Below are 14,334 nucleotides of genomic sequence, written 5' to 3' on the forward strand. Positions count from 1 at the left end.
AATTTTATTTGGCTGTACATACGCTCTGGTGAAAAAAGCGGAAATGTCATCCAGCCAATTTCAATTATCATAGTGTCAATGCGAGCAGATCGGTAATATAGTTGAAATTTAAGTGGGACGAGACTAAAAGCTAAGAGAGCAGAAAACCTGTAGTAAACTGCATTTCATTCTGCTTTTATATTCTTTCTGCAGCATTGTCCTTTTAGAAACATCAGGAATAAGACTGGAGCCATGAGATTTTCCTAGTGTCTGTGGCATATCTGCACCCATCTGGAGTTTGAGGGGCCGGAGAGGGGGGGACCCTCTGTAACGACTGTAATTGATGTCCCTGGTTTGCAAGTAGTTGTGACTCCTGACAGAGGGGCAGGAACATGTCCCATGAGTGTGTTTTTGCTGGCAGTAATCTGAGAGAGCCCTTTGAGGACTCTGACCTAACCCCATCATATTTTCAAAGTCCGAGAGGACAAAAACCATCAGGATGAAAATATTTAAGACAGGAGGTTATATCTATCATTCAGATCCTCATAAAATATCACTCACCAATCCAGATTTACAGCCAAGATACAACAGTTCCTCTTTTTTATATTTGAAATAGTGGTACAAATACAATTTACTATATACAGTGAGGAAAATAAGTATTTGAACACCCTGCTATTTTGCAAGTTCTCCCACTTGGAAATCATGGAGGGGTCTTAAATTGTCATCGTAGGTGCATGTCCACTGTGAGAGACATAATCTAAACAAAACAAAAATCCAGAAATCACAATGTATGATTTTTTTAACTATTTATTTGTATGATACAGCTGCAAATAAGTATTTGAACACCTGTCTATCAGCTAGAATTCTGACCCACAAAGACCTGTTAGTCTGCCTTTAAAATGTCCACCTCCACTCCATTTATCCTAAGTTAGATGCACCTGTTTGAGGTCGTTAGCTGCATAAAGACACCTGTCCACTCCATACAATCAGTAAGAATCCAACTACTAACATGGCCAAGACCAAAGAGCTGTCCAAAGACACTAGAGACAAAATTGTACACCTCCACAAGTATGGAAAGGGCTACGAGTAAATGGCCAAGCAGCTTGGTTAAAAAAGGTCCACTGTTGCAGCAATAATTAGAAAATGGAAGAAGGTAAACATGACTGTCAACCTCCTTCGGACTGGGGCTCCATGCAAGATCTCACCTCATGGGGTCTCAATGATCCATAGAAAGTTGAGAAATCAGCCCTAGAACTACACGGGAGGAGATGGTCAATGACCTGAAAAGAGCTTGGACCACCATTTCCAAGGTTACTGTTGCTAATACACTAAGACGTCATGGTTTGAAATCATGCATGGCACGGAAGGTTCCCCTGCTAAAACCAGCACATGTCCAGGCCCGTCTTAAGTTTGCCTATTACCATTTGGATGATCCAGAGGAGTAATGGGAGAAAGTCGTGGTCAGATGAGACCAAAATAGAAATTTTGGTCATAATTCCACTAAACATGTTTGGAGGAAGAAGAATGATGAGTACCATCCCAATAACACCATCCCTACTGTGAAGCATGGTGGTGGTAGCATAATGCTTTGGGGTGTTTTTCTGCACATGGGACAGGGCGACTGCACTGTATTAAGGAGAGGATGACCGGGGTATTGTGAGATTTTGGGGAACAAACTCCTTCCCTCAGTTAGAGCGCTGAAGATTGGTCGAGGCTGGGTCTTCCAACATGACAATGACCTGAAGAACACAGCCAGGATAACCAAGGAGTGGCTCTGTAAGAAGCATATCAAGTTTCTGGCGTGGCCTAGCCAGTCTCCAGACATAAACCCAATAGAGAATCTTTGGATGGAGCTCAAACTCAGTATTTCTCAGCAACAGGCCAGAAACCTGACTGATCTAAAGAAGATCTGTGTGGAGGAGTGGGCCAAAATCCCTCCTGCAGTGTGTGCAAACCTGGAGAAAAACTACAGGAATGTTTGACCTTTGTAATTGCAAACAAAGGCTACTGTACCAAATATTATCATTGATTTTCTCAGGTGTTCAAATACTTATTTGCAGCTGTATCATACAAATAAATAGGTACAAATCATATATTGTGATTTCTGGATTTTATTTTAGATTGTCTCTCACATAGGACATGTACCTATGATGACAATTTCAGACCCCTCCATGATCTCACTGTATATACATATATACATACATACATACATATACACTCACCTAAAGGATTATTGGGAACACCATACTAATACTGTGTTTGACCCCCTTTTGCCTTCAGAATGCCTTAATTCTAAGCGGCATTGATTCAACAAGGTGCTAAAAGCATTCTTTAGAAATGTTGGCCCATATTGATAGGGTAGCATCTTACAGTTGATGGATAAATGTGGGATGCACATCCAGGGCATGAAGCTCCTGTTCCACCACATCCCAAAGATGCTCTATTGGGTTGAGATCTGGTGGCTGTGGGGGACATTTTAGTACAGTGATTGTCATATTCAAGAAACAAATTTGAAATGATTCGAGCTTTGTGACATGGTGCAAATAGCCATCAGAGGATGGTACATGGTGGTCATAAAGGGATGGACATGGTCAGAAACAATGCTCAGGTAGGCTGTTGAATTTAAACGATGCCCAATTGGCACTAAGGGGCCTAAAGTGTGCCAAGAAAACATCCCCCACACCATTACACCACCACCATTAGCCTGTACAGTGGTCACAAGGCATGATGGGTCCATGTTTTCAATCTGTTTACGCCAAATTCTGATGCTACCATCTGAATGATACCTGGTGGGGTCTTCTGCTGTTGTAGCCCAATATATATATATATATATATATATATATATATATATATATATATATATATATATATATATATATATATATATATATATATATATATATATATATATAAACTACATTTTTACGGTGGCTATAAAGTTGTGGTGGACTGATATGAGCTTTTCGATACATGCTTGGTGGCCTAGGGTGAAACAATATATACAGTATATATAAGGCTATAATATATAATGAATTTTAATGGTAAAAAATGAGACAGACACAACTAAGCAATTGTTGAAATTAAGGAAGCAAGTAGGTGAATCTTACAAAAAAAAATTCAAATCACAATTCACTTCAAAGTTAAAAGGGATAAAAAAAGAATTTGCTCTATATAACACGCACACACACACACACACACACACACACACACACACACACACACACACACACACACACACACACACACACAAAATATAACTCTATTAACATAGATATAGTAATGACATTTATTCTGTCCAAATGTTTTTTTTTTTTTTTTTATGCATAAATTCATTATTTATTTTCAAATTATTGCATTAAATTCTTACATTTATACTTTGCAAGCAGATGTAATGTACAGTAAAAAATTGCCTTCATTTATTTCTACAAAAACACTACCATTCAAATGTTTGTGGTCAGTGTTTTGAAAATAAATAAATACATTTTTGTTTTAGTTTTTGCTCAGCAAGGACAGATTAAATTGATCAAATGTAATAGTAAAACATTTCAGTTGTTCAGATGTGCATTTAAAAATATTTGCTCTTCTTTGTATTCATCAAATAATGCTGAATTAGTTGGTTTCCACAAAAATATTAAGCAGCACAACTGTTTTCAGCATTGATGATGATAAGAAATGTTTGATCATCATATTAGAATGATTTCTGAAGGATCATGTGACCCTGATGACTGGAGTAATGATGCTGATAAACGTATTACTAATTACTAAACTGTAATAACGTTTCATAATATGACTATTTTTACTCAAACATTTTTTTGTGTGTTTGGTGAGCATAAGAGACTTCTTTCAAAAATATTAACTTATTTTGTTAATAACAATAATAACTAACTTTTCTATCCCAAACCTTTGAACAGCAGTGTATTTTCAAGTAACATATGCTCACTATTAATACATTGCTTATTAGTATGCTATAAGTTTATTAGCAATTATAAAGAACCTTATTCTGTCTGACCATATTCTACATCCCTTTATCCTACCCCATACCTAAACTTTACAACTACCTTACTAACTATTAATACGCAGATATTAGGAGTTTATTCAGGCAAAAGTTTTAGTTAATAGTGAGAATTGGACCCTAATCTAAAGTGTGACCACAGTTTTTGGTAGACTCTGGCAAAACAAAAAATTCTGTGTACCTACCAAGCAGGTACATTGTTTGTTTATTTATTTGTGTTGACCTCATTAGTGTGACCAGGCTAAACTCACCCACATGTGACTCAGTTATACAGTGATCCTGGTTTTGTGTGTATCTGACTGTAGCTCCAGGACAAGTTGGCGCTGAAGGAGAAAGAGTTGGAAACCAAGCTGCTGGACTCTCAGCTACAGGAGGCCGAGCTGGAGGCACGAGCCAGCGAGAGAGCTGCAGGTAGGGTGAAGAGATGATAGATGAATGCTTGTTTAGAATGGCAGAATTTACCTTTATACGTTTCAGATAATCAACCCGTTTTATGTGAGGTCTGACATTGCATAGATCTCTCAATGTAAACGTCTGACCTTCCAACACAGTCGAAAGATAAACACTTTTTAATTAATTAGTTAGCACATGTCAGGAGAACCTGAGAAAAGCACACTTTGACATTTGTAAACATAAACCAATATGTCTAACATAAAGCGCCCTCATCAGGAGTGATCATTGCTCTCTCAAACTGATTATTTTGTCAATGAAATCTACACGCTCCCTCACCTTTGCTGAACAAATATTTAAATTTAGCCGATGTTCACTTTTTTCGTTTAACTAGCTAAAAAATGCCATTTCACAGTTTGTTAATTAAATGAAAATACTTGACACGTGACGTATGACACAATTAGGCAGCCAAATTGTTCATTTAATAAAGCGACGATAATGCCTGTATTCACCGCCCTCATTTCAATATGATTTGAATGGTTGGAGTTGGAGATGTTTAATCAGCAAATTCTAGCAATATTGATTTGCTTTGTGAACTTTGTAGTGGCTTAGTGTGGGAATGACTGTTTATCGTGCAGGGAAGAATTGATGCAATTTGATGGATAACAGTGCCGTTTTTGGTGGGATTAGAGGTGGTGCCAGGGAGGGACCGTTTGGTAATGCCAGAATCCTGTGGATTTTATCAAAATTGTCTCTGCGATTCATAAATTTGGTTAAAATTAAAATCAGAGGTTTGATTAAACTGCTCTTAGTTGGAGACTACTTTGCTTAGTTTTTGCTTAGTCATTCCTTCAATTATTCATTTCTTTGTACCTTCATTGCTTGTTCGTTTGTCATTTTGTTTATCTATTTTAATGAATTCATTGTTTTGTTCATCTATTTAGTTATTTATATTGGCAATATTGCTTTCAAAATTGGCTCGTGGATCATTTAGTTAGTTTGTTTATTTCATTTGTTATTCATTCATTCATTTCTTCTTGTTTGTTTGTTTGTTCATCCATTTGTTCAGTCAGTCATTTATATTTGTTAGTAGTCTTTTTTCATAATAATGCAGAATAACTGTTCATTGGAAATGTTCATGGATCCTTTTGCTCATTAGTTTTCATTCATTCATTCTTGCATTCATTCTTTCATTCATTCGTCATGTGTGAATTAATTAATTAATTAATTTGCATTCACGTATTCATTCATTCATTTATTTATTGTGTTCATTCATTCATTCATTCATTCATTCATTCATTGTGTGTTCCTTTATTCATTCATTCATTGTGTGCTCATTCATTCATTCATTCATTCATTCATTCATTCATTCATTCATTCATTCATTCTGTGCTCATTCATTCATTCATTCATTCATTCATTCATTCATTCATTCATTCTGTGCTCCTTCATTCATTCATTCATTGTGTGCTCATTCATTCATTCATTCATTGTTTGCTCATTCATTCATTCATTCATTCATTCATTCATTCATTGTGTGTTCCTTTATTCATTCATTCATTGTGTGCTCATTCATTCATTCATTCATTCATTCATTCATTCATTCATTGTGTGCTCATTCATTCATTCATCCATTCATTCATTCATTGTGTGCTCATTCATTCATTCATTCATTCATTCATTCATTCATTCATTCATTCATTGTGTGCTCATTCATTCATTCATTCATTCAATCATTGTGTGCTCATTAATTCATTCATTGTGTGCTCATTCATTCATTCATCCATCCATTCATTCATTCTGTGTGTTCCTTTATTCATTCATTCATTGTGTGCTCATTCATTTATTCATGCATTCATTCATTCATTGTGTGTTCATCCATCCATCCATCCATCCATCCATTCATTCATTCATTGTGTGTTCATCCATCCATCCATCCATCCATCCATCCATCCATCCATCCATCCATCCATCCATCCATCCATCCATTCATTCATTCATTCATTGTGTGTTCCTTTATTCATTTCTCATTGTGTGCTCATTCATTCATTCATTCATTCATTCATTCATTCATTGTGTGTTCCTTTATTCATTACTTCATTAAATCATTCAATTGTATTTGCCAGCGGTCTGTGTCTTTATTGTTGCTTGGAGATTCTGTTGTTCGCTCATTGTTTGTTTGTTTATATGTTTGTTCATTTGCTTGTTTGTCCGTTCATTAGTTGATTCATGCATTCACTAGGGGCCTTCATTTCCAATATTGTTTTGGAAATGCATACGTAGGCATGCCTGTGGACCTTCTGAGGCCTGCAGGTCAAACACAGTCATGTTTGTCCTCCTATATGAGGATATTTTTCTGATGGTTTCTGACATCCATGAGCTTGGTGTAATTGCTCACTGTTCCCGTACAATGTTGATAAACCAGAGTGTTTCCATGCTGAAATTTCATAAATAAATGTCTCCACAGTCTCCCAGAGCCTGACTTCAGGGTGTTGCTGCTGTTTTTATTGCTCTGGGCACAGAGCAATACACACACACACACACACACACACACACACACACACACACACACACACACACACACACACACACACACACACACACACGTACCTCCCCAGGGGAAACTGTCTTCTCAAAATAAGGCTCACTTAGAGTTATTAATACTTATGCCATAGTGTTTCAACTGCAATAACCTCTTTCCCGAGGAGCTTAGCCTTGTTATTGTGCAGCTGGAGCTCTGGAGTGCAATACCGGAATAATAACCTCTCTCTCTCTCTCTCTCTCTCTCTCTCTCGCTCTCGCTCTCGCTCTCGCTCTCGCTCTCGCTCTCTCGCTCTCTCGCTCTCTCTCTCTCTCAGCGTTAGTCGAGGAAATCTATAAGGCTCAGAGGGAGAGAGACCAGGCTGTGATGGCCAGACTGCGTCTGGCTAACGAGGAGAGGGATGAAGCTTTACTTCGGGCCAAGAAGCTTCAGGAGGCGACTCTGGAGTATGTGTTGTTCAAACCTCTTCCAAAACAGACCCTCAGTTCAGCCTGTCCAACTACATTCATGCTGCTCTAGTCATTTCTGTTCTCTCAGAGGAGCTCCTCACATAATGAAAATCGATAATCTTTCTTGATTTGCAATTTTCACACAGTCAAGTGCCATCATACTAAAATTAGGCTGATATCTCATTGGGCCTATATCAGCCAAATGACTGTTTTTGTAAATTTTATAGTAAAAAACTATTTGTTAAAAACAAATATTATTTAGGTAAAAATGTTTTTTTCAAACAATTTACAAAGACATTTTTCTTCTGTGATTGAGGCCCATTATTAGGTAAAGTCATGGCGTAGTCTAAACATGTTAAGATTTAGTACTCATTAGGGCTTGGCAATGTAGCTAAATGATACTGTTTTATTTACTTTTTTTGGTCAATATTCCATACACACACACACACATACTATTGTTCAAAAGTTTGGGGTCATTCATTTTTTTATTTTTTATTTAAAACTTTTATTCAGCAATTACACGCTAAATTGTCTTTTACATATTTTCAAAAATGTATTTTTAAAATAGATGCTTTTCTTTTTAAATTTCTATTTATCGTTTTCAACATCTATAATAATAAGAAGTATTTCTTGAGCTGTAAATCATCATATTAGAATGATTTCTAAGAGATCATGTGAAAAAAAGGTACAGTGCTGTCATACCCTAAGGTACAAAAGTGAAAAGGTACATCTTTGTATCCCTAAATGGTACATATTAGTAACTCAAAAGGTACATATCAGTACTTTAAGAGTGTGTATTAGTACCTTAAAGGTACATATTAGTACCTTTTCGGTTTTGTACCTTAGGGTATGTCCTAGTGACAGCATCACATGAATAAATTACATTTTACAATATATTCAAACATACATTTTTTATTAATGGCACTTATACACAAAGCGACCTACACTGCATTCAAGGTAAACATTTTATCAGTTCATGCATTCCCTGGTTATCGAGCCAATGACCTATGTTTTACTGTTTGAAAGAATATTTGAATGGTGACACAAACAAGATTTTAACCAGTTTAGTGAAACTGGTACTGTACTTTGAAAATCTTATACTGAAAATAAATGGAACTGCTATCTATTGTAGTGCTTTTCTAAAAGGTGTGGCAAAATGTGTGGTCTTTAAGAAATGGAATGATTGTGCAATATTTTATATTACCAAAATTAACTAATATTGAATATATTGCAAATATGTAATATATTACCCAGCCCTAGTGCTTATACAGTCAGTAGAGTTTGATACATCTCAGCGCATTTGATTTCTCCACTCATTTCTCTCTCTTTATCTATTTATAAAAGTCATGGTATATCGATGATAAAAAGATAACTCAAACCATACAGTTTATGATCCAGAAGCGTCTGTGAGGTGATAATCAGAAAGCCTCTGGTTTTGTTTCTATACCTCTCCAAGTGCCTTTTAATGTGTCTCACTTTAATTTTTTTAAAGGCAGTGGATTTTACGGTTTGAGAAGCACGATAGGTATGCGGCTTTACTCACCATTGCGATTGAAAGCTGCTTTGTTCTTCTTTCTAGAGGACAAGTTGAATGAACAGACAAGGGTTTGAGGGGAAATCTAATATCGACCAGTTTGGAAATATATCAGAGGGGTGTGACATTTTTTAAAGAGTCCCCTCATCCCTGTACTGGCTTGTCAGTCAGAAGTTCCACTGTATAGGAAATCAATCGTGTGCTTTAGACCTGCGGATATTTGCTGTTTACTGCCCCACCTGCCGGGTCCTAATGAATATGATCTTCTTCCTTGTATGTTTAACTGGTGCTGTTGTTTGATAATAGGCCTTTCAAAGCGAAAATATTGCCCTCTGCCCTCCAGGGGATGAGAGAAATTATATCCTGTTTAACGCTGTTGGCGTTTTGAAAAATAGCTTTGTAGGCGTCAACATTTATAAGAACCCAACAACAGGTATTTTTTTCAAATGTATATAAGTTTGTTCTTCTTTATAGCTTGACGTCCTTTTCCAGAGGCATTCGTCACCTTACACCCTGTTTAATATTTCAGTCAGCCTCATGATTTATTGATAGTTCTTTCAAACGAACCGCAATTATCGAGAGGCATGAAATGCATTTTCCGGATCTCTTCAAAATCTAATTATAAAAGCGCGTCCCTCTCTTAGCTGCGTTCAAGGGCTCCGTTCTGGCCCCTCTCTCAAAAAAATGATAATTGATAGCCAAGTGGAATCCCATTATCTTTTGAGGAATATGGACGCACGTGTTCTAAGCCCTTATTTTTCGGAGGTCACTCTTGGGTCCATTGTGTGAATGAGTATGTACCTTTATAATGGATGGAGATCCATGTAATGCCTTTGTAAATGAGTGGAGGGGTTGTTGTTTTTTCTGCCTGGTGGCTGATGGAGGAATTCGATTTGCTCTTAAAGGAGCATTGCACCAGCTGAGCGGATTTCTATTTCAATTCATCACCTGTCTTTCTCAATAAAACCCAGTGAAATCTGTGGCAGTACGAATATACAGTGATGTCCAAAAGAGACCTTATTGATTTTCAATATTTGTAATACGAAATCAGCATATTAGAATGATTTTTGAAGGATCATTTGACACTAAAGACTGGAGTATATAATACATTTAATTTTAATATAAAAAAAGGGTTAGTTCACCCAAAAATGAAAAGTCTGTCACTAATTACTCACTCTTGTGCCGTTCCAAACCCACAAGATCTTTGTTCATCTTCGGAACAAAAAATGAAGGTATTTTTGATGCAATCCGAGAGCTTTCTGAACCATTCGTAGACTGCAACATCTTTGCAACCATGTGACTATAGTGGTTCAACCTTAAAGGGGTCATATAATGCCATTTTTGTACAAGTTAATATGATTATTTAGTGTCTAAATTAAAACTTTGTAATATACTTTATTTAAAAATTCTATTTAGTATTCTAAGAAATCACTCATTTAACCTGGTGAAAAACAGCTCTGTTTTCAGCAAGCCGTTTCTGTGCATGTGCCTTTTATGCTAATGAGCTTTGCTCACCCCGCCCCTCTGTTCTGTGGGGGCTTTGAGTGTGAAGCGTTACTTTGACAACAGGAGAAAGTTTGACAACGCGAGACTCTCAGGACACATCTGTGCAAGTTCAACCCATAGACTGTAAAAAAATATGGACGTAGTGTCCGTGACGTCACCCATAGGATTCTGATAAGCTGTTCTGAAGCTTAAAGTATGGGCGAGCTGGGCGTTGCCATCTTGTGAGCGAGTCAACGCGTGTCACTCCCGGATAACAGAAAATGGGCAAAAAGGCGGGATGTGTGCGGAGCTGAGGTGACGCAATGACTATAGGCGGTGGATAAATGGCTATCCACTTGTAACCACGCCCTTAATTATGCAGAACCTTAAGGCTTTATATAACGTAAACGAATGAGTTATAAAAAAATGCACCCCCTCAGAGTTGTCATGAAGATCAAAATTAGCCTTATAAGCCAAAACCACAATTTGTACCAGGCTGTAAACATGTTTTTTTCTGCTTTAAATTGAGAATTTTAACATGGGGTTCAATGAGATTCTGCTCCCTTCTGGAGCCTGTCCCTAGTGGTCAGTTGAGGAATTGCAGATTACATTACTTCCGTATTGGCTTCAAGAGAGATCGCGGGAGGTTGCCGCTTGGTTCAACCGTATCAATTCGATATATCAGATATATCAACATCAAAATGATTGCAGTGTCACACCCAAGAACAGAACAACACAATCGCTTAGACACTATTCTGCTCCAGCGTATCCACAGTGGCGGACATCTTGCACTCGCTCAGGGCAGGTCTGAGCTTAAACGCTGCGGTCAATCAACAGTCGTGGGAGCGGTGTCCGTTCGTGTGACGTCACAAATCGAATGGCTTGATTTCAGACAGGTGAAAACCTATAAGGAGATTAAAAAAAAAAAAACTTGATGGATTTTTATCATTATAGGATGGTTGTGTGCAGTCACTACCAACACACATTGCTGTATAATCAACTTGTAACTTGTCAACTTATAATCAACTTTATTCAACAATCTCAATGTCATTCTCCTACGCTATTCACGTAGTAACACCAATACAGAGCTTCAGTTTCTACATCAGAACGCTGCCTTATTATTGGCCAGCTCATGCGTCACATGCACTCTCATAATGCGATTTATAATGGGATTTTGGTAATAATGCGATTAAAATGTACCTTATGTAAACATACTTCGATCAAATTAATGCAAGTAAGCTCATAATCTTAGTGACCATAATCACATTAAACTATTTGGTGTACGCCTATTTTAATCACAATAAACAGACGTACATGGATGCCGTGTTGTTCACACAATGACATTAGTTTTCTCTTCTCCAAATCGCTAAACTATACAGTCACTTATACAGTCTCTCCTCTGTGTCTTCAACCGGACAGCAGTCTCAGTCAGAAGGCGACGGCAGTGTAGGGAAACCCGCCATTGCTGTGTTCATCAACGATGAACGAAGTAAACGATGTCTTTACTACCTTTCTGGACCATGAAAGTGTTAAGTAAAATTGCTGTCTATGGAGGGGTCAGAGAGCTTTCAGATTTCATCAAAAAATCTATTTAATTAATAATTGTATATTTCGAAGATGAATGATGGTCTTGTGTTTAGAACGACAGGGTAAGTAATTATTGACAGAATTTAAAATTTTTGGGTGAACTATCCGTTTAACAAATATTACTGTTTTACTCTATGCCACTCTGGTGCGCAAAAAAAGCATTACATGTTTTCAAAACAATTTTTTTTCCCTTAAACTTTTGAACATAATGTGTATATATATAGTTAATCTTTATATTACATTTTTAATTTTTAAAATTAAAATGTTTATTTCAAATAATAAACAATTTTGTAGTAATATTAGACATAGATTAGCGGTTTTTAGAAATATATATTTTTTTATATTACCATTATCAGCCCAACAATAAAAATAAAATAGGAAAATACAGTCAAGTACAACATGTGCAGCAATAGTCTGTCATATAGGCTACATAAAAAAAAAACATATATATATATTACATTGATTTTAATGGTGAGACTTTTGTTTTTATAAATTTGGGTTTGGATTTATCGGCCAACATATCGGTTATGGGCTTTTAAATAGAAATAATGATCGGTATCAGCCAAAATGTTCATATTTTGTTTTTTTACAGATTTAAAAAAGAAAATGTGATCTCAGACATCAGACCCCACTGTATATAATTCATACATTTATTGCGAATCCTAAAGATTTTACTTGTCATGCCGCTGATCTACATTAGCCATGAGCAAATCTATGTGACTGTGCATTTGTTATAGAGGTCCATATGAAAAACCTTCAAAATCATAAATATTTTCACCAGTTTGTGACCCGTGTGTCTCCAGGCATTTGGCTCCATAATTACTGTTGTCTTTGCCTTTATAAAGATGCTCATGGCAGGTGTGGCACAAAAGATTCAGGCTTAATCCGTCTCTCCGTTTCCCCACACATATGAACAATTGATCCCAATAGTCATATAAAGTAGTAAACATTAATAACTTAACAATTCGCTGTCAGTTTTGAGCAGAATGGGCATTACAGTGGAATAACAGCACGAGCGGGTGGCACTTTTAATATCTCTCAGTGTGTCTTCTACTTTCATACCAAAACCCACAGAATGCAATTACTGGATTTGGGAAGTGATCTCATTTTGCAGAGTGACATAAAGGAAACTCAAGGAAGCTCACTACATTTCATTTCTCTATTTCTCTCCCTCACACATTTTTTCTCTCTCTCCATCTCTCTCTAGGCTGGAGAATATTAAACCTGAAGAAAGTGATGTGGTAAGCCTTCCTCACTGGAGAATTTCATCTCTGATTGTTCTGTGTACCCTTTTTGTCCGACTGTCTTAAATGAAAAAAACAGCCACAGGAAAGGCTTGTTTTGATGCTTACTCTGGTTTCTTAATTTCCGCCGCATCTATTGCACATTAAACTGATTAATATCTTAAATCATGTAGCTTAGGAGTGCTTTTCGAGTACTTTTCTAAGCAATCAGACGTATGATTTTTACCTGGTGGACAATAAAATAATCCAAACATATCTTAGAGTTCCTTTGAAATGTGCTTCTATTGTGAGGGGTTTAGTAACAACTGCTCAACATTAACATCTCCAGGCGCTGATGTATCTTTTATTGAAAATAGCGAATGTGCGGTTATTGCCATCTCTGAACGAGATTGCAAAACATTGCCGTAGGTACCATTATATGTCAACCATTGATTCACTATACCGCATTTAACCCAACTAAAGTCTACTGTATTATATTTGTTACGCAAATTTACACTTAACAATAAGGTCTAGTTTTTTGTTAATGATAGTTAATGAAAATGTTGATGTTCAGGTTAGTTCACAGTGCTTTACCTAAAGTTAACACGTGCAACTTTGGAAGATAAAATTTTGTAAATGTTGATATTAGCATGTTAACAAATAAATCCTTATCATAAAGCGTTATTCAAATTTCGAAGCTCTCGAAATGATCAAAATGATATATTTTGATGAAATACTTTATACTTTTTCTCCTAGTAAAAGGATAAAAAACCTAAGAATAACTTTAATATTGTCATTAATATTTCAATATTATCTATCTATCTATCTATCTATCTATCTATCTATCTATCTATCTATCTATCTATCTATCTATCTATCTATCTATCTATCTATCTATCTATCTATCTATCTATCTATCTATCTATCTATCTATCTATCTATCTTTTTTTTCATCATGTTAAATGTATCAACAATGTAAAATAATAGTCGGTTACTGGTTCCAAATTACATGACAAAAATTGTAGTTAGTAATGAAATCTATTACACATTTTAAATGATTTATTCAGACTATTTTTGATTACTTTTAGATAACTTTCGCCTAACTTGTTGATCACGTTTCTTTTAATAGGATA

The 14,334-nt window shown here is 36.2% G+C and overlaps 1 protein-coding gene across 5 annotated transcripts in view; it reads left to right on the forward strand.

The window, feature by feature from the left end:
- mipol1 (mirror-image polydactyly 1) overlaps nucleotides 1–14,334 on the forward strand; it is a 116,868-nt gene that overhangs the window by 47,877 nt on the left and 54,657 nt on the right. For all 5 annotated transcript variants that reach the window (XM_067455938.1, XM_067455939.1, XM_067455940.1 and 2 more), the window contains 3 exons: nucleotides 4,297–4,402; nucleotides 7,240–7,369; nucleotides 13,186–13,219. In XM_067455938.1, the coding sequence (XP_067312039.1) occupies nucleotides 4,297–4,402; nucleotides 7,240–7,369; nucleotides 13,186–13,219 (270 nt within the window). The remainder of the gene's footprint in view (nucleotides 1–4,296; nucleotides 4,403–7,239; nucleotides 7,370–13,185; nucleotides 13,220–14,334) is intronic.

Source organism: Pseudorasbora parva, chromosome 10 (assembly GCF_024679245.1).
Source record: "Pseudorasbora parva isolate DD20220531a chromosome 10, ASM2467924v1, whole genome shotgun sequence".
Classification (NCBI taxonomy): Eukaryota; Metazoa; Chordata; class Actinopteri; order Cypriniformes; family Gobionidae; genus Pseudorasbora; species Pseudorasbora parva.